Genomic DNA, 21,169 nt, shown 5'->3' with positions numbered 1-21,169 from the left:
TTTTGTTAAATTAAAACCATTTAGTTTGGATTCGTTTTGTTTTTTTACTTGTTTGCCACTCCGTTTTCATTCGTTTCTTTTGTGTTAAGCAAATATAGCAATGACTTCATTCATTAAAAACTTGCGTTGTCATGGGTGAGTGGGGGGCCACCGACCCTTTGGATCAATTTAAGGGGGCCACGGGCAACTAAAGGTTGGGAACCACTGTTCTAGTTTTTCAGTAATGTTATTTCTTTCGTTTTCGGTGTTATCTACGTTCATTATTGCTCTTATAGGCGACTGGGTGCTACGGCTCGCGCAGCTCCACCAATCACGCAGCGTGTGAACCGGCCGCTGTAGTTGTGTTGTCTGTTCCGGGTCTATATAAACCCGTTTGCTATATTCTAAGTTCGACAGTGAGTACAGTTAAACAATTTTTTTGCCATTTTAATTTGTTTGTTTGAAGGTTAGTCGTGAATTTTTAAGATGACTGTAAGTGGGCTTCAGTTTTTGCAGTTATCATTGAATTAGAAAGTGTATCTACCACCTTGAAAAAGGTCATCTAACACTTTGAAAAGTCACGAATAACCTTTAAAATAAAAACCTGAATAAAAAGTTAAGAAAACTGGGATAAAACATCTTCTATTCCAAATATGTCATGCAGGAATAAGCAACCACAAGAACTACGCACACTGTGAAGTTAAATGCCTCACTGAAATTCAGGCAATATTAAATGCAGAACAAACAATTGCATAAGCAACAGGACTTTTAAGATACCTTAGTGATGACAACACAAGCAACAGGAATTTTGAAATACCTTAGTGATGACAATTTCAAGTTTTGGTTTCTTAACACACCATGTGGTCAGTATTTGCAACCAAGTGCAATCTTGTGTATTGATATAATGGACATGGTATGCTTCTTTAAACGGTAGCTGCTAAAGTGCTTCACAGGAAATGTTTCTTAAGAATGAACATTCTACGGGGGAGATAGTAGTGACCACCAAACATAACCTGTTGTTAGAAAAGTTACTGAAGCTTTTAAATGAAAAGCCAGTTAGTCAGCCATTTCCATGAGTCTCTTAAAGGCAAAACGGTTCTTGAAAAGGATGTCAACACTGAAAAGGATGAAAACTTTTCTAAGGAACACCATTATTTCCAAAAAGACTTGCACTTGCAGTAATAGCACTAAATAGAAGAAAAAAAACAGTTTCTTGGTTGTCATTTGGAAATCAAGGAAGAAGCTATTGCAGCGTATGCAAAGCTGACTCCTGGTTTAATAACTGCTATAGCCCAGACTTAGGTATCTACTTCACGAGTTTTATTACAAGCAACATAACAAACAGACGAACACAGATAACTTACTTTTACAATTCAACGGGACATCAAGTTCACGAGCGATTCATACTTTGAGCGAATAATGGCAGAATATAATATTCGCAGTTTGACCAGAATTTTAACGGTTAGAACTAGAATGAATTTCAGAGTTCGTGGCGTGGTATTTATAGGTCCAGCGCTTGAGTAAACAACGGTTAAAGAAACTCATAACAACAAAATAACAAAAAAGCAATCTCGAGAAATAAACATGTTGTGGTAGATTAATTCCGAGAGACTGCACACGTGATTGATGTACTATCAATTATTTTGCTTAAACTATAGCTTTATGATTCATTTTGGTTGTAAAATAGAAGCACAAGGTTTAATAATATGTTTTAAATTTAAGTGAGAGTGTTGTAATTTTCAAAGCTTGCAGAGTTTTGTACTTCAAAAAAGGAATTATAAGCTATTTGCCACCACATAAAGCAGCAAGTTTAGCAAGAAACTTACAAACAATTAATAGTTGTACACAAAAATTAAGAAAAGATGTTTAAATATACAAGTTCTGACACAAATGTAATGTGGTTGTTAAATTTGTCAGTTATGATTCCAATAAAAAGCTTTATGGCTAGTTTTTTTGTGTGGCAATAATCTGTGAAGTGTCATAGGATATGTTGAAAACGCTGACTGTGACTATAAGTTACTTAAATGAAACATGGCCATATTAATGACTGAATCGCAAGTGTGTTAGTTAGTAGTCATTGTTATAACCAGTTTTACTTAAATGTTGTCCAATTGAAATACTTCGACCTTTTTCGACTCATTTATTAATATTTTTTTTCTCGATATACTGTTGTTGTGTTTAGCCGTATTTACAAACGCTTTGTTTCGAGTCTGTGTCACGTGTGTTTTTGTGCCACATTATTACTGCAAGTAAACAAAATTCCCCAATGATACCGTCTGCTGTTTACACCCGTGTACATTATTGCGTAACAACCACTACGTCACAATGGAATTGCTAATTAAGATTTGTATTACTTGTTTTTCTACACAAAACAATGACTAGAAAACTAGAAATCTGGCTTTTCTATATATTGCCAACTTATATTTGTCCAATAAAGGCTAAAATTGGAGCAGCACCCCAAGAAATTTTAGGCACGAGCCGCCACTGGGAAAGACTCCTGTATTTAAAGATATGTGCAGCAAGACTAATAATACAGTTTGCAGGCAACGCTTTTATTACCTTTATTGGTATTTCATCAAAACCACAGCTCAATTTTCGTTTCATACCCTTGATTATGTTATCTATTTCACCAGGACAGGTCGGAAACAAAAATATTGAATTAGTTTATGGGCGATCTAGGAAAGTTATAAACGATTTTTTCTGGACTAGCTAGTGAGTCTGCAAGGTATTTGGCAATTGTGGAAAAATAGTCATTAAAGTGGTTGGATATTTTTGATCAGGGAGTCGAACCGGAACCGACCCCGAACCCGCGAACCGGTTGGAGCGGTTAATTTCATTAAACCCGAACCGCTAATTACTATTTTCTAAAAACCCGAACCGGAGTTGAACCCCATATTTTGTTTGGCGTTGGACCCGAACCGGAACCGAACCAGTAAAAAATGCAGTCTGTTTAATATTTTGTGAGTTTTTTCAAACCAGCGCACTGAAGAATACACGACATAACACTTATAGGGCATGTCAAAACTAACAGTGCACGGGCAAAATTCTTTTGAAGTTTAATAAGGCCAGGTAGATGATGGGTAGAACTAAATTAAAACGATAAAAAAAAATTAGAAACCGGTTCGGACCGGATAATTTCAACTTAAGGTTTAATAGTTATAATAGTATCAGGAAAGCGTTAAAAATTCAAACAAAATAACCTGTGCAAAAGTAGAAATGTGATTAAGTATGTTATGTCTACAGCAGACTTGAGCATTGTACGGCCCGCGGGCCACATCCGACCCGTTGCCTGTCCCTATCCGGCCCGCGTGAGGTCAAGTAAATTGAAACATAAATCAAAAAGGCCTGTTTATGCTGTGCATAAAATACGACAATTGTTTTTGTAGAAATATATATAGATAAATTTATATGTATATTTACGTATTAACGCACATGCGTAGGCGTACAGCTACGTGTGATGCTAATCAAAGTCTACATAACAATTGTCCAACCCATTGTTACACAAGAAAGCCATATTGAGCCATTTTGTGTAACACATGGTTGTACAACATGTGTTTTATGTAGAATTGATGCTGGTAAGCTAGCCCTCACCATGTCAGCTTACTGCAAAAAGAGAAAAGTCGATTCAGAATGCCGCACTTTCAACAAGGCATGGACTGTTAAATATTTGTTTACAGAAGTCAAAGGTAAAGCTGTGTGTTTAGTTTGTGGTGTACAGGTCGCCGTGCTCAAAGATTACAATTTGAATCGAAACATGGGGACAAATTCAAAAACTTGTCCGATCAAGAGTGCGCTAGGGAGATGATCAAGAGTGCGCTAACGGATGCTTTGCTCGCTAAGCTGCAAAACCAACAAGGACTTTTTTACAAACTTTGCACATCCAAAAATGCAGCTGTCAAGACAAGTTATGTCATATCCCAAAAAATCGCTAGAAAAAGTAAACCGTTTTCTGACGGAGAGTTTATTAGAGAGTGTTGGACTCTGTTGTCCCAATATGCCCGGAGAAAAAGAGAGATTTTGAGAACGTGCCTCTCTCACGACTGACTGTAACTACAAGGGTTGAGGACATCTCGGGGAATCTGAAACTTCAGCTGAAGAACAGAGCTGTCAGCTTCGACTATTTTTCTCTTGCTTTGGATGAGAGCTGCGATGTAAGTGACACTGCCCAGCTACTCATTTTCATACGTAGGATATCTTCGGACTTTAAAGTCACGGAGGAGCTGGCAGCCATGCAGTCAATGAAAGGGACAACAACCGGAAAGGATTTATTCACGGAGGTAAATGCACGTTTGGAAAAGTTGGGGCTATAATGGGACAAGCTGGCAGGGGTTACAACAGATGGTTGTCCAAATCTGACAAGAAAAAATGTTGGACTTTTAAGGAGAATGCAGGATAAAATGACATAAATAAACCCTGAGCAAAAATTGACATTTTTGCATTGCATTATACATCAGGAAGTGTTGTGCAAGTCAGTGATTAAAATGAACCATGTTGTCGATATTGTACCTAAAACAGTTAACTTCATCCGGGCAAGAGCATTGAATCACAGGCAGTTGTTTTCACTTTTGGAGGAAAGCGAGACTGAACATCGTGACATAAGCTACCACACAGCTGCCAGGTGGCTCAGCTTGGGCAGAGTACTGAAAAGTTTGTGGGACTTGAGAGAAGAGATACACGGGTTCTGTATGAAGAAAGGAAATGACATTCAACAGCTTTCAGATGCAGACTGGATTGCAGACCTTGGTTTTGCTGTAGATATGACGGCGCTGATGAATGAACTAAATGTCAAACTGCGGTGTAGAGGCCTTTTTGTCCACAGGGGCGTATCCAGAAATTTTTAAACGGGGGGTCCAACAATTTTTTTGGGGGAAATCCCTAATGACGTCATACGTAGTTCAAAACGACGCGTTATGCGGCAAAGCACTTTTTCCGAAATTGGCGGTTTCTCTACCCATCTAATTGACAGAAAGAACAGGTAATTTTAGCGAACGCTTGGTAGTTTTCTGTTCGCCGCTGCTATCTAGCTTACTCAGCCAAACTGCAGCTGCAAAATAAGCGTGACTGTCAGGTAATCAAAATCGTTGCTTAAAAAACAGGGTCCAATTTCTAAAGATCTAAATCTCTTGCTGAAGCGGTAATCCTACTGTTAAGTTGCGCAATGTCACGAATGCACTAAAGGTGGTAACTGCAGAAGGCATAAATTGTGCCTGGTAAGTAAGAAATTACCCTAATAACATAACTCGATTTACATCGATCTAATGTTTTTGACAAACTATTACGTGTTTGACGGATCAAAGCAACACAACATTACACGTTTTTAACACTTTTACATTGTTCAAATGCAAAAACAGTTTGATATGTTGCACTTAGTGCAGTTACCACTTAGCAAGAAACTGTTACCAGCGTCCTAGCCGGAACGTAACTTTCCGATTGTTAGCGCATAAACCTCCTTATTAAACCCTTGTTACGTCACAATTGGCGATTAGATAACAAGCGAATACAAGAGATTGAGATAACGACTCCCTGTTATCACTCAGTGGTAAACGGAACGATTTTAGCCTATTTAATTTACGCACAACTTTTTGAAAAGGGGGGGGGGGGTCCGGACCCCCCCGAATGGTTTCTTCTCACAAAGAGGAGAACTTTCCACACATAAGGAGGCACGCTCAGAAGATTCTAGTTCTATTTGGATCTACCTACATCTGTGAACAAACATTCTCAGTGACGAAGTTCAACAAATGCAGATACAGATCCTCTATGACTGATGACCACCTTTCAGCTGTCCTTCGCATATCCACCTCAGACATTAAGCCTGATTTCAATGCACTAGGTCAAGCCCAGAGCAGACTGGATTTTTCACACTGAACAAGTAAAAATGAACTGTAAAACATTTATTGACATGTATGCCGTGATCGCTGGTCTGCTGTCGTGGATTCGAATCCCACCGCTGGCTAGATATTTCTAGCTTGTGCCTCTTCCCATATGGGACTGTTTGGGAGACCAGCTAATTCGGTAATTCGGTCCTTTAACAGACGTACTGTGGCACGTATTGCGTTTTGTATGAAGTTGACAGTTGTTCATGTTTAACATAAAACACCTTTTCAATACTGGAAGATCATCATGTTAAAAACAAAATGAAACACTTTGTATTGTTTGTTACTTCTTTAGGAGTATTTTCCTACACCATAATTTCATTTATTTTTACAAATACTTACTGAATATTCTTATTCATTTCAATACGAGTAGTAACTAATTAGAAATATATAATTCGATATTTTTAACAATAAAGAAAATTGGTACTGAGCAGAATTAAGTTACGACTTTTATTGGTCCGGCCCTCAAACACAAGTCAGTTTTCTTGTGTGGCCCCTCTCAAAAATTAATTGTCCACCCCAGGGCCCTGGAGAGAGAAAAAATATGCTGGTGCAAGTCAATTTCTGGGCCCCTCTTTGAACACTATTTATGTGCTGAATATCAAGCGTTTAATACGTCTATTCGCCAAAAGAACAAACTAAAGCAAGCTAGCCGCACTCATTAAACAGCTTGGACAATAATGCCAAACCTCTAAAGTTTTAAAAACCTAAAATTCCTATATTTTTACTGCATGCACTACAACGTTCGTACAGCAAAGTAAACGCGACGCGTGCCAAAGGCTGAATTTTAAGACCACGGCATGATAAAAACTATAAACAAGCAGAGTAACAGGTTAAATTGTTACTTCAATATAAACACGCAAATCGGTTGGCGTGCCATAAAAAAACACCTGCGTGGCAACCTTGGCACGCGTGCCAGGGGTTGCCGACCCCTGGTATAGTTAGTCTCATCTTACGAGCAATGCTTGTACATTACGTCACAAGTGACATAGAAAGGCAATTGTCTGCGCACAATCAACAGTTGTAGTCTTGTCTGTGACGTAACAAACTATAGCTTTGAATCAATAATAGGCGTTGTAATCCTGTGAAACTAGGACTAGGTAATATCAATTTCACATATCGAGACAGAAAAACTTTCGTAGGGAGTAGTTTAATTTTTGAATGTTACGAAGTTATCAATACGATTTCGCAAACCCAAAAATATGGTCGAGGGCCGGATGAAATGACCTCAAAAAAATAAAATATATATACTGGGTATACCAACAAAAATCCATACAAATCGCACAGTAAGTTCTGCTATTGTTTGGTTAAAGCCAACTGAACAGGTTATCTGGTAAAAAAATTCCTGTTTTTGTTGACATACCGAGTCAAGTCAAGTCTTTTCACAGCTGAGAAGACTCAAGTCAAGTCAAGCTTTCGAAAAATGTGACTTAAGTCGGACATGAGACCCCATTGCTGCTATACGTACAGACCAATTAAAAATGTTAATACAAAGGCAGACAGCAAAGTAAACGTCTTTCACATTTCACCCTGTAACTTTCAACTTAATGATTATGGGCCCCCCAGACTTTCATGGGCCCCAGTGCGGCGCACCGGCTGCACCCCCCTCTCGTGGGGCCTGGTCCACCCCTGGTCTAAAGCGTATTCTTAGTTACAGGGCCTAATACATCATACAGTTTAAGTAAAATAGTAAAAGTTAAAGTATTGAACTGGAGACACTAAATTGCTGGGTGAAGGTTTATGGCAAACTACATAGAGAATAAATAGTGGCCTAATGGGGGTGTTGCACAAAGGTCAGGACTAGTATTTTGATTTTCTATTAAGAGTGACTTTATGTAACTTGTGAAAGCACTTTTAGACCGTGGTACTTTCTTGATATTAAGGTTTGTCCAATGCAGTGGACCTGAGAACTTGATAGATTGCTGGGTAACACCACTGCCACAAAAAGGTTTAAGACAACCAAACTGTTTTTGTCTGGTTGCTATACCGGTTAAATTACTAGTGGAAAGAATTTTTTTTTCTGGAAGTTTACCAGCTTCCCAATTTTGAACAAAAGTAACACATTCCAGTTTTAAAAGTTGATCAACGGATAGTATACGATGTTTTAACATTACCTGAGATAGTCCTGTATGGTTAACTCAAAAAGTAAGACATAAAAAATTATCACATTTTCTTTGGATTTTTGCCAATATAGTTTTATGACCATGGCACCAGTAAGTTATGCAGTATAATAGCAGCCATAATTATTGGATCTCATTGAGTTCGATGGTGGCTAAGGCTGGAGAGCAGTATATTTTGCACTCTATGCTACCCAAAATACTTTTGCCGTGTTGTCTAGTTTATTGCTTGCTATTTAATTAAAAACTTGGAAATTGTATCTGGTGACCGTTTGTTAGTACCCAACCGATGTTTTATATTAAAATACAAGTAGTTTTAGTAGTCGCCCAAAAACAAGTAGGGCAAATAGTCAGAATGGCTGGATGTACATTATCAGCATCTGATATTAACCATTTGTAATCGTTATCTGTTATCACTGCGTGCGGTCTGTGCTTTGGTGGGGAATGTTAAGTCCATCACATAAGTCGACAGAAGCAAAAGAAATGTAAAGCAGGTTGTTTTTATCATCAAAGCTGGTACTGGCAAATGTTGTTTTATCATAGCAATTAGTAAGTCATAGCAAATACATGGGTTATTTGCATTAGTCAGAAACAGTCTAAGCGTCACTACAGATTTTACCAACATAGTTGTCTACCATGGCAATGTGGGAATGTATTTCAGCGGCTACCACTAAAGGCTGTATCCTCAATACACTCTGAAACAACAAAATAAAATTTGCAAAATCATGTTTACTGGTGCGCTAACGGCTAGCCGGCAAAACCAAAGCAATGTGGCCTTTGTTCTGGTTATAGAGTGGAATAAAATACGCACGGATTTAGACAATGAAATCGGACTGACGTTGCACTAAAAATACGATAAAAAACAGACAAATCGGCACTAAAAGTTCTCACAAGCAAAGAAGCACGTCATTCCAAGGCCGACCAACCAAGTCTGTCGGATTCCATTTTCACAGCCCTTACGTCCCGAGGGTGTTTATAATTAGGACAACGCGCTGGAATGCAAAGGCAGTGCGGTTGATTGCTTTTGAAACGATTACGAAAAACAATAAAATAAAGGACAGTAAAACGAGCCAAAGGTGAAACAAAAACAAAGAAGATGAATAACATAGCGACGTAGCAACAAACAAACATAGTGCCGGTACAGAAAACAAATGAACAACGGTAATATTATTCGCAACACATCGGTCTTTTTCAGCTTCCCCTAACACAGGGGCGGGCAACATACGGCCCGCGGGCCGGATCCGGCCCGCGACGGGATTGTGAGCGGCCCGCAGACAGTTTCTGGTCTTACATGATATAACGTGGCCCGCGGCCACAGTCTGCCGAATCCCCCACTACTTGCTTACTACGTCAAATTATAGTTGTAACAAACAGTAACGCTCCCCAATAATAAAAAAACTTTCCCGCCGTTGTTACCATTGCACCATACATCCATTGTTACGACATAACTGCCAACCTTGCGTGTGGCCTGCTTTCACGGTTTCCTTTGTTTCCCCACGTGTAGTGTGGTTAGTGTTTCAGCAGTATCTGAGTCTGTGGTGTATGCATTAAATTTGCTGTGATGAATAATTTTATGTTATATCAGTTAGATTGTTTGGACTGTATTGTAATTGCGACGTTCTTGATTGTATTTAGTTTAGGTGGTCAAAAATCCGTTTTAAATCACTGGATAAATACGCGATTAATGTATCGATTCACGAATCCGGCCCGCCAAGTACTTCATTTTCCCATATCAGGCCCGCCGACTGGAGAAGTTGCCCGCCCCTGCCCTAACATCTTGTTTGATCAAAAATTGACATCGTTTGGCCGCTTTCACCTCTTTCAGTGCCTCACTTTGACGGGCACCACACTGCAAAATGGGATGTTCGATACAAAAGTTTTTGGGAAGTTTCTTTTCTCTCTTGTGTCGTAGGTTTTCTTAATAAGACTTCATAATTGTTTTGGACAATTCTAATAGATGAGTAATTGCTTGGACTGGAAAACTCAATTCTCGGTTTCTTTGAAACTAAAATATATTTATCTTCCAATGGAAATGGAATAACCCCTGGATATTTATGTTTCCACTTAAAAACTTCTCTTGGGACTGCAGCAAATCTGACCAAAAAATTTGATCTGCAACTACTGCAAGAGCTTTACTTGCAAACATATCCAGCTGCAAAGACGATTAGGAATAAAGTAATACCGATAAATAATATTCGAGTTTTCAGTCGTCCGGCGTTATAATCCATATCTGTTGACTCTACGAAAAAGTTTATGTTACGGTACACAATAAAATCGACATGCCGTAATCGTTTGAAAAACTTGATCAGGAAATCCCATTCCTACGGCCACCTCCAATAATATGAAATATATTGCACCACTATGCGGCGGCAAATGCGCCATCTGGCAGTAGACTGTGTAGAACTCTCTGTTAGCACCTGTCGTGCCTACTAAACTCGCAATATCAACTAAATGCTGGTTAGCCTAAGGTAGGGTTGCCATACTTTATAATACACAATCCCTGACAAAATTTATCTCAGTTGCGTTAACCCAGTGGTTCTCAAACTTTTTCGTTATTTTCTCTATAGCAGCGGTTCTTAAACTGGGGTCCGCGGTCCTTTAGGGGTCCATATTCTTATCTGGCGTCAGTTTGTGCCACTGCATAAGTTAAAATACATAAATCAAAGTAGAATTGAGAATCGACTGTCTCTATTGCTTAACAAATAGCCTTTATTGCACAACAACAAAGAAAAATGCAATTGTTAGCGCACAATTGTAATGTTTTTGTCTTGTCTGTGATGTCACAAGCTGTCTTTGGATCATTGGCAAAAGGGGCCGATTATAAAAAAGTTGACCACTGAGAACCACTGCTCTAAATGGTCCCTTTGCAATTATTTCGATCGTTTGCGGTCCTTAAGCCTGAATGTGTATTTCAGAAAAATGAAAGTTGATTGCTGGATTTTAGTTAGTTATGCAAAATTGCTCTGACACAGACAAGACAAAAATATTACAATGGGGCAGTTAAGGGGTCGAAAATTCCGCATGGTGTCGCCACGCAACAGTTATAGTTGTCATAACGGCACAAACGCGCGCAAATTGAAAGGCCTAAATTTCGCATTACTCCGTCAACACAACTCTACTCCGTCATATTTTTACCACTAAACATTGTTATTTGCCAACTTAAATCAACTAAAAATGGATTATTCTAAATGGAAATCTGAGTTAAATGAAAGATGTCCCAAAACAACTGGCAAGAAGGAGGATTTAATTTTAAGATGCGTTGTATTTCTGTGTTTTTTTGCAATAGCTTCTTGTTTTTTCTCTGCATAACTACTTGTACACAGACTTCAGGCTCATGATAGGAATGACAACTTCACTTGTGCTGTGAGCTTGATGGAGAATGTAGGTAGCAGCTCTGAGTTACAGTGGCACAAAGTAGAGTTTACTCAAATAATCAGCTAGGATCAAATACCACACACAACTGAGGAACAAGTGAAAGTTTATTTTCATTTCAAGTCCACATGTGACAAAATTTACAACAGTGATGTGAAGGCTATTGTGAAAGGACGCCTAGTCTGAAATGTTTATCTGAGTTTTATTTAAGTGGCATTGTACATGCTTCACTGAAAAAAATGTTTCATATAATGTCAAAATAAAACTTGAAAACAGTGGAGAAATTGTAAATTCAGAATGTGAGTGTGCAGCAGGAAGAGGACCTGTTGCTTCGTGCAAACATCTAGCAGCCACAGCTCTTATGGTTTCCAAATTTCACATCACAGAAGAGCTATCTGTTAAGAAAAGTTATACAGATCAGTTTTAAACGTTTCACCACCCTGCAACACAATTGAAAAGTAATCACTCACTTTATTTATTACATGTACTGTATAGTGGTGACTTGTAAACCTTGTTTTCTACAAATTAAAAAAAAATGAATGAAACACAACTGAACAAAGTAAGTGCAAGGAATGTTAACCAATGAAAGTTTCGCATAACAGCACCAAAATTTAGGGATATTATTTTGGCAACTGAAAGAAGAAATATGCAAAACTATGTGACTCTAAGTTTGCACTGTCCACAGGAGCAATATGTCATGGCAAAATGTATGAAAAAAGGGCACTTACTTTGTTCAGCAAAACAAAAAATATCCACATGAGTGCGGCAGGTCTGTTCATTGACAACCAACAGCCATACTTTGCTGCAACACCAGATGCAAAGCAAGAGAAAACTGGTTTGGTTAAGATTAAATGTCCATCTAGGGAAAGATTGCAATTATTACCGAAGGTGCTAACTTCCCATATCTGAATTTGTGAGTGACAGCCTTCAATTAAAAAAATCATAAATACTACTTTCAGATTCAGGGACAAATGGGCATTGCTAATAAGCAGTACTGCTACTTTAATGTAAGGTATTTTAAAATCCGCATGCGGCCCGCGAAGGCTTTTAGTGCGGCCCGCAAGAAGATTTTAAAATACCTTACATTGAACCTAAAAAACGTTATGCCGCCATGCATTCGATGTTGTATAATAATAACATTTTCCCTTATTTGACTTCTAAATGAGTAATCTTACTTATATTCATTGTTTTATTAATTACGAAACAATCCCATATTTGTTTCACACACAAAGCTTGGTTATAGCGTTTAGTATCTGTTGTATTTCTTTGTATTGTTCGCTCGAAGAGTAAAATAGAATGATTAACGAATAAATGAAACAAGCATTTATAGCTTGGATAATTGGCAATTTACATAGCACACACGAATAGTAATCACCACAAGCAAAATAGTAATGAATGCGGTACAATTAACGAATCACGTGACTGTGGAATGCGCGTACGCGATTACTGCCTGAAGGACAGTACATGAAGCGGAACCACAACACCTCCCCTTCGAAGATCAGAATCCCCCCTCAGATTAGAAGTGAAATCGCTCGGGAGGTTTACGCGACCTCTTAGTTCGTCGTGGATTGTCGGGACCGAATGAAGGAGAGCTACGATTCAGTGGCATGTCTGAATCTGCACCAGCAGTAGGAGCCTGCGGAATACTTTCTTCCGCTCCCGGTTCCAAATCCTCGTCGGACGCGTATCGAGCGCGTAGTTGGTCGATATGACGTCTCCAATTTGGACCACGTGGAAGAACTTTAACATGAAATGTACGACTTCCACACAGTTTAATAATCGTGGCAGGAACCCAGCGAGCATCCTCGGTACGTCTTGGACCAAGATACAAAGCGTAACATGGGTCTCCAATGTTGAAAGAAGTGATGTTCACGGGTTTTCGTGTTGCTTGCACTTGCTTACGTTGCATCAGGTGTGCTGGCGAAGGAGTATCTATTTTCGCCCGAATTTGTCTGCCGTTAAGTAGTTCACTTGGTGAAAATCCACTGGCGTTTGGAATACGCCTGTATTGCAGTAGAAACTCTTGCAACGCCTCTTTAGGAGGTTTAGAAGACTTCTTAAGTGCCTTTTTGAAAGTTTGCACTAATCGTTCTGCAGCGCCATTTGTAGCAGGAAAGTACGGAGCTCCGGTCAGATGAACGATGCCCCTTTGTTTACAGAAGTCTTGAAATTCGGCAGACATAAAAGCTTGCGCATTGTCGGAAACAATAGTATGAGGGTAACCGAAATGGGCAAAATCTTGTTCCAACAACTCCATAGTTGTTCTCGATGACATAGATTGCGTTTGGTGTATACACGGGTATTTTGAGTGAGCATCTATCATCACAAGCCAGTTACTTCCCAGAAAGTTAACTGCGTGATCGATGTGTAAGCGACTCCATGGCTTTTCCGGCATCATCCATGGATGTACAGGTGCCTTTGGCGGAGCGTTTTGATGTTCAGCACAAGTCTGGCACTTGTGGCAAAGAACAGTAATGTCGTCATCGATATTTGGCCAATAGACTGCAGTTCTTGCCAGTTGCTTCATTCGTTGAATCCCAAAATGTCCTTGATGAAGGATCTGAAGAACAGCAGAACAAAGTGATTCCGGTATAACCAACCGTGAACCATACAGTAGACACCCATAACTGGTGCTCAACGAATCCATAACCTTGCGAAACTTTGCAACTGGATCGTTGTATGCAATAGTAGATGGCCAACCTTCTCTCGTAAAACGCATGACTTTGGATAAGGTTGGATCTTTTCCACTTTCCTTTCGTAGTAACGCCGAATCGGTGGGTTGCACTTGTAAACTAAGACTGGTAATTGCACAAACAGTGTCGGTGTCATGTGCACTTTCCTCCCTGTCGAAGTCAGCATCCTCACCAACTGGTAACCGACTGAGTGCATCGGCATTTTGATGTTGCGATGTCTTTCGATATTCAATGGCGTATTGAAATTGGCCAAGAAAAAGTGCCCACCTTGCTAAGCGATTTGCAGCTAGAGCAGGCGTAGCTTTATTAGGACAGAATAATGCCAGCAGTGGCTTGTGGTCTGTCAGTAGAATAAATTTCCTACCATATATATATTGGTAGAATTTCTTCAGCGCAAAGATTATAGCGAGAGCCTCTTTCTGAATTTGGCTGTAGTTGCGCTGGCTTTTAGTTAGTGATTTGGATACGTTGGCAATTGGTCTCTCGCTTCCATCTTGATAGCGGTGAAACAAAACTGCTCCAATTCCAACATTTGATGCATCGCAGGAAATGCCAATAGGTAAAGTAGGGTCAAAATGTGTCAGAACTGTATCAGCTGACAGCAATTCTTTCATTTTGCAAAATGCAGCTTGCTCGTTAGGACCCCATTCCCATGCAATGTTTGACCGGGTAAGTCTGTACAGTGGTTCTGCAACGCTGGAAAATTGTGATGGCAGAAACTTGCTGTAGAATTGAACGGAACCAAGGAAAGAACGTAAGTTTGAGACATCTTTTGGTGATGACATATTAATAACGGCATCCACCTTAGAACCTTTGGAAATGCCATCTTTTGACAAAATATGACCCAAGTATTCCACTTGAGGTAACGCAAATTTACATTTTTCCAAACGACAGCGTAGACCTTTGTCGTTAAGCCGTTGAAGAAGTTGGCGAAGATTGTAAACATGCTCTTCAGCCGTTGATCCGCTAACTAAAAGATCATCGAGATAAACTGTAACACCTTGTAGATCGCTTGTAATCTCTTCCATGATTGATTGAAAATAACCAGGAGCAGATGTTATACCGAATGGTAAAACATTTTGCAGTAGCACCCCACGGTGTGTACTAAGAGCTAGTCGCTTTCGGCTCTCTGGTCCCAACCGGATTTGGTTGTAGGCATCAGCTAAATCAATCTTTGTAAAACCGTAACCACCACGCAACTTGCGCATCAAGTCTTCTGGAAGAGGAAGTGGATGGCGGTGTGTAGATAACTGCGGGTTAACTGTTACAGAATAGTCTCCGCAAACTCGTATCTTGGCTTTACTTTGTGCGGGAAGTGGTGTCTTTCGTATAGGAACTACTGGAGTCCCCCACTCGTTAAATTTTGCCGGAGTCCAAATACCTTTTGCGATGCCAGCATCGTATGCTTGATTGACGTCATCCTGTAGAGCAAATGGAACAGGCCTTGGCTTGCAGAAAACAGGCTTTACGTCTTTGGTGAATTTTACTTCCAGTGCAAAATCCTTCAAACACCCCAAATCTTCCTTGAAAAGGTCTGGATATTCCTCGCAAAGCTTTTTGCAAGCACGTTGTAATGATGCGTCTGCTTGGTTGCTGGCGTCAGATAATACGTTTACCTTATCGTCGGTACGATAAAGTAACTTGTCCAATGATATGCGCAACGCCTCGATTCCACATCGACCAAGTAAATTTAAATGCGGCATTTCGGAAACAAACATCGTAAGACTACATGTTGTTGTCCTATGTTTGACTTCAGCTTCGAATGCGCCCAGTATCGGCACCAGATGTTCCGTTGCAGAGTTGAAACGCTGATTGGTTTCCTTCAAACTCGGTTTCCCAATTTTCTTCCAGAAATTTACAGAAATAAAATTTCCGCTTGTTGCTGTGTCAATCTCTAACAGACAAGCTTTACCGTTTATGTTGACGGTTACCTCGAGTTTTGGACTAATATCTGCTTCTGGCTTCATCGAAAGTAGCGAATTTACATGTTGAACTGGCAAAACAGACGCTTGTTTCTTTCTGCAAACAATTTCCAAATGGCCTATACGTTTACAGAATTTGCAAGTGGCTCTTTTATAACGGCAATCGGGTGCCAGGTGATCAGGTTTTCCACATCGGTAACAAGTTGTATTCTTTCTAAACTTGTCAATTGTAGGTGTGGACGTATTGAAACCTTTCTTTGCATCCCGTACCTTGTGTACCGATCCGCGAGTTCCATACACGGTTTCCTTTGCAACCTTTGCAGCGTCTTCGGTTTGCATTGCAACTTCAATAGCACGTGTAAATGTCAACTCATCGGCGTTGATTTTGAAGATTGCCTTTAGCACTGCTTCGTTACCTATAGAGCAAATGAACCTTGTACGCAACGCTTCGTCCAGCGGGTCTTTAATTGAAGGAAAATCGCACGTGCCTGCGTTGTGACGAATGCGTGCAGCTAACTCTTGCACTGTTTCCCCGGGCTTGCGTTGCATGTTGCTCCAAAACTTAAAGCGTTCCCGTATAACAAACCTTTTCGGATCGAACTGTTCCTTCATGAAACCTTCAATTTCTTTGATTGAAAGATCGTTCACAGTCTTGACTGGAGAGCTTTGACCAGCCAGATTGGATAGAAGCTTGTACGTCACAGGGGTTTGATTGGTGAGAAAAACTTGAGCCATCCTCGTTTCTGGTACAGCATGTGCTTGTATAAACGTTGTAAACCTCGACCAGTAGTCGTCCCACAGCTCCGATGTTGAGTCGAATGAGGCAAAGCTTGGCGTAGCAACGGAAGGTGCAGCGTTTTGACTGGAACCGGCTTTCTCAACTAAGGCGAGAATTAGCTTCATTTGTTCATCGTGGCGTCTTTGCTGCTCTTGTAGTTGTTCTTGCATCAGCTTTGCAATTTTCTCCATCTTCGAAAGAACTATCTTCGATACCAAACTGCGTACAACTTGTTCAGTTGGTAGATCCCGTCCTCGTCGCCAATTAACTCTGTTGTATTTCTTTGTATTGTTCGCTCGAAGAGTAAAATAGAATGATTAACGAATAAATGAAACAAGCATTTATAGCTTGGATAATTGGCAATTTACATAGCACACACGAATAGTAATCACCACAAGCAAAATAGTAATGAATGCGGTACAATTAACGAATCACGTGACTGTGGAATGCGCGTACGCGATTACTGCCTGAAGGACAGTACATGAAGCGGAACCACAACAGTATCTATAGAAGAGCCTGGTCTAATCTTGTGTGCGCGGGCAAGTAGGCTATTTTGGGATTGTCCAAAATGGCTGAAAACAAGAAAAGAAAGATTGAAAGTGAGGGCAGAGTGTTTAATCCGGAATGGACAAGCAAATACTTATTTGCGGTGGTGAAGACAAAAATAATGTGTCTTGTCTGTCGAAATGTAATTTCCGTTCCGAAAGAGTATAACCTCAGACGCCATTTCGAAGGTAATCACCCGGACCTCACAAAATTAGATGCCAGTGAAAAGAGTCTTAAAGCAGAGAGTTTACGTAAGAAACTTTGCTCAGAACAAAACTTGTTCAAGCTTCCGGGCAATGAAAGTGTATCTGTTACCAAAGTGAGTTTTGAGATAGCCAGGGAAATTGCTGCAGCACGAAAAAGATTCACAGAGGGCGAGTTTGTTAAAAAATGCATGTTGAGTGCTGTTTCATCGATTTGCCCAAAAAATCTTGATAAATTTCGAAAAATTAGCCTATCTCGATCAACTGTACAAAGAAGAGTTGAAGATATTGCACAAAACTGGACCGACCAGCTGCATGAAAAAATTAAAGGATTCGCATTCTATTCGTTGGCTGTGGATGAAAGCACAGATTGTACTGATACAGCACAGCTTTTGGTGTTTATAAGAGTTATTGATGACAATTTCAACATATCTGAGGAGCTTGCTGGTATGCACTCTATGAAAGGTCGGACGACTGGAAAAGAAATCTGCAACGAAATCGTTGATTGCATTACTACCAAATTATCCAGTGATTTTAAAAATTTGGTTGGAATGTGCACTGACGGTGCTCCTGCTATGTGTGGGTGTAAAAATGGAGCAATGGCTTGTCAATCATTTATCGGTAGAAAAATAATTTGTCACCACTGCATCATACACCAACAGGTGCTATGCAGCAAAGTATTGCAATTTGACCATGTGATGTCTGTTGTTGTTTCCATTGTAAATTACATCCGAACCAGGAAACTGAAGCATCGACTATTTGAATCGTTTCTTGAAGAAGCTGGTGCAGAATATGGTGACGTGGTGTACCATACAGATGTGAGGTGGCTAAGCCGAGCAAAAGTGTTGAAAAGGTTCGTAGGTTTGAAAGAGGAAATAACAAGTTTTCTTAAAACAGATCCGCAAAAGCGATTTTCCGAGCTCAATGATTCTTCTTGGAACGAAGATTTGTGTTTTCTTTGCGACATTGCTTCACATTTGAATGAGCTCAACATTAGGCTTCAAGGAAAAGGAGCACTTATTTTCGAATTTCTTGTCGCAATAAATGGATTCAAAGCTAAGTTGAGACTTTTCAAAAGTCAACTTTTGAAAGGAATATTGGTACATTTTCCGACCTGTTCGCAGCATATTTCGCAAGAGAGGCATTTGGCCACAGGAACTAAATACGCCCAACAAATCGAACTCCTTATTAAAGAATTCAACGACCGGCTTTCTCTTTCCTTTGAAGAAAAACGGCAGCTTAAAATCGTCGTTTTCCATAGATCCGGAAGAGGCACCTTCACATTTGCAAATGGAGGTTATTGATTTGCAGGCTTCATCTTTACTTAAAAAAAAACACGAAGAAAGCAATGTGCAAGACTTTTACAAGTGTTTGCACCAGGAAAAGTTTAAAAATTTGGTAACTGTCGCAAAACAAATGTTCAGTTTATTCGGCAGCACTTACATATGTGAACAAACTTTCTCTGTATTAAACTTTAATAAAAACAAACAGCGATCTTCACTTGCTAATGGACATTTGGAGGATATTCTAAAAATTTCAAGTTCCAGCCTCGTGCCTGATTACGACGCGCTTGTTGCCAACAAAAGATGCAACATCTCTCATTGAATTTTAGTTACAAATTGTGTTCTTTGGGTTGTTGTTGATGCTTAAGAAAATTTATTCGTTCATGTGATATTGTTTGTCAGTTACGAAAGAAAGTTATAACTATAAGAGATAGACAGAACAAATGTCAAATTTTGCCTTGGTTATAACAGTTATATCCAGCATGACCGATAAGTTTTTAAAACAGTATTGTGGTACACTCCAATAGAGTTATTATAGACTTATACAGAGACGTACGGTTTCCGGCCAAGTGCTCGCCGATTTTACTTTACAAACATTTAAAATACGTTAGCATGCGGCCCGCGAAACATTTATATGTTCCGTTGTGGCCCTTGCGTTGTTTTGAGTTGTGCAGGCCTGGTGTATACATTTAAAGATGTATTTGTGCAGAAAAATTGTGAATCGGTCATTGGTTTAAGTAATTACATACTAAATGTTTAGTTGATAACATAAGAATACATACTTTTTGGAAAACAACACACATTGTCCCGGACAGAACTGCCTTACCCTAACTGACATACACAAAAAAATGTAACACTTATCTCTAACAATACATTGCCTAACATTTGTCCCCATAAAACAAACAAAAATAAGTTTATTTGACAGATGCAGCATAATGAGGCATGGATTGCTTTAATATATTGTATATTTTAGCTATATATTATTTTATATTAAGAGTCCTATGACTCTCTTAACATTGATCCTTTCTGATGCAGTATGCCTATCCTTTAGTTACTACTGAAATATTTTCAAGCTGGCTTTTTCCTTTTAGCATTGTTAGGGATGTTAACAAATATATCAAAGGATGTAAACATATATTGCACTCTGATTCCTCTATCTGCCATAATGCTGTCTACGGGTTAAGAAAACTCTGAGACATTTTAGTATAGTACAGAATCTTCTATTACTAGCATATCACTTGTACATCCTCCATGAAAATTACTTAGAAAAGTCACTAGCCCTTTTGGTAAAATTCCAACCAGAATCCTTATGGTATTTTTACATGTTGAAAATGTCATAACGCTTGATAGTCACCTTCCTTTTCTCATGCAGTTGACTGTTAAGTGGAAATTTATGGCCACCTTTAATTTCCAGGCAAATTGGCACACAATAGTATTGTGACATTGTATCAGCAATATGATTAATTTCTTAAATTTTTCTTTCAAACGTTCGATTTAGCCCCGCAATACAAATCCGCCGCTAACTATAACTGTTGCGTGGCGACATCGTGTGGCCATTTATTATTTTAATTAACTGCCCCATTGTGCGCGAACAATTCCATTTTTGTCAATTGTTGTGTAATAAAGCCTATGGGAATGGAGACGGTCGATTCTCACTTTCACTTTGATTTAAACTTATTCGGTTGCACAAACTGACGCCAAATAAGAATGTAGAATTACTTCCATAGGCGCCGAGTTTTACAAAACTGCAAGGTGGCGGACATCAATTATGACGTCACTTTTTGTGACGTCACTAATGCGTGCAACCAAACGAGCTCCAACCCTAAGCACAATAAACTTTCAATGGAATGCAACGTTTGTCAAAATTCTTTAAAATAAAATTTTTTAAACTAATGTTCATGTGAAACACATTGCTTTAACGTTATTATTGGTATATTTGGCATTAATCCACATTTCACTTTTTAATCACGCAATGTCTTTTCTTGTCATGTTACACCGTAACAAATGTGTCGATAGTGCGGCCCCCGACTTACTTAAAAGTTTGTTTTTGGCCCCCAAACCAGTTAGAGACCCGTGACCTAAAACAGTGGTCTTCAACCTTTTTTATAGGCGACCCCAATTTAAAGGAAAATGAAATCAGAATTTACATGCGACCCCATTTAAAAAAAAAATGTTTTTAGTAATGCTGAACCGAAAGAACAATTACACAAACTGTACATAATTACAAACAAATATGGCGATACAAAAGTATTACGAAAAAAGTTTTTAAGGCGTTTCATTTAAGACATAACCCCAATTTTCGGAACACAAACTTGTCAGATTGTTCAACATTTAATTTGCACTGTTAGTGAGATGGTTGCGCCTGTATACTGTCCACAAGTTTTTGAAGCCACGGCTTGACTT

At 39.3% G+C, this 21,169-nt stretch overlaps 1 protein-coding gene and 1 long non-coding RNA gene across 2 annotated transcripts; one reads left to right on the top strand and one right to left on the bottom strand.

Annotated features, from left to right (window-relative positions):
- Positions 1-11,430: 11,430 nt before the first annotated feature.
- On the bottom strand, positions 11,431-12,111 carry LOC145233129 (uncharacterized). Its single transcript, XR_013861028.1, has 3 exons — positions 12,070-12,111; positions 11,812-11,859; positions 11,431-11,736 (listed from the first exon to the last, which is right to left on the bottom strand). It is a non-coding gene; the product is annotated as an uncharacterized LOC145233129 (long non-coding RNA).
- Positions 12,112-17,277: 5,166 nt separating this feature from the next.
- On the top strand, positions 17,278-18,787 carry LOC145234312 (general transcription factor II-I repeat domain-containing protein 2-like). Its single transcript, XM_080099053.1, has one exon. It carries the CDS (start codon positions 17,303-17,305, stop codon positions 18,785-18,787), a length of 1,485 nt encoding a protein of 494 aa, XP_079955179.1. The 5' UTR covers positions 17,278-17,302.
- Positions 18,788-21,169: the final 2,382 nt, after the last annotated feature.

Source organism: Phallusia mammillata, chromosome 6, assembly GCF_965637545.1.
Source record: "Phallusia mammillata chromosome 6, kaPhaMamm4.hap1.1, whole genome shotgun sequence".
NCBI classification, from domain to species: domain Eukaryota; kingdom Metazoa; phylum Chordata; class Ascidiacea; order Phlebobranchia; family Ascidiidae; genus Phallusia; species Phallusia mammillata.
The sequence above is the reverse complement of the archived record's forward strand: the minus strand, read 5'-3'. Positions and strand labels throughout refer to the sequence as shown.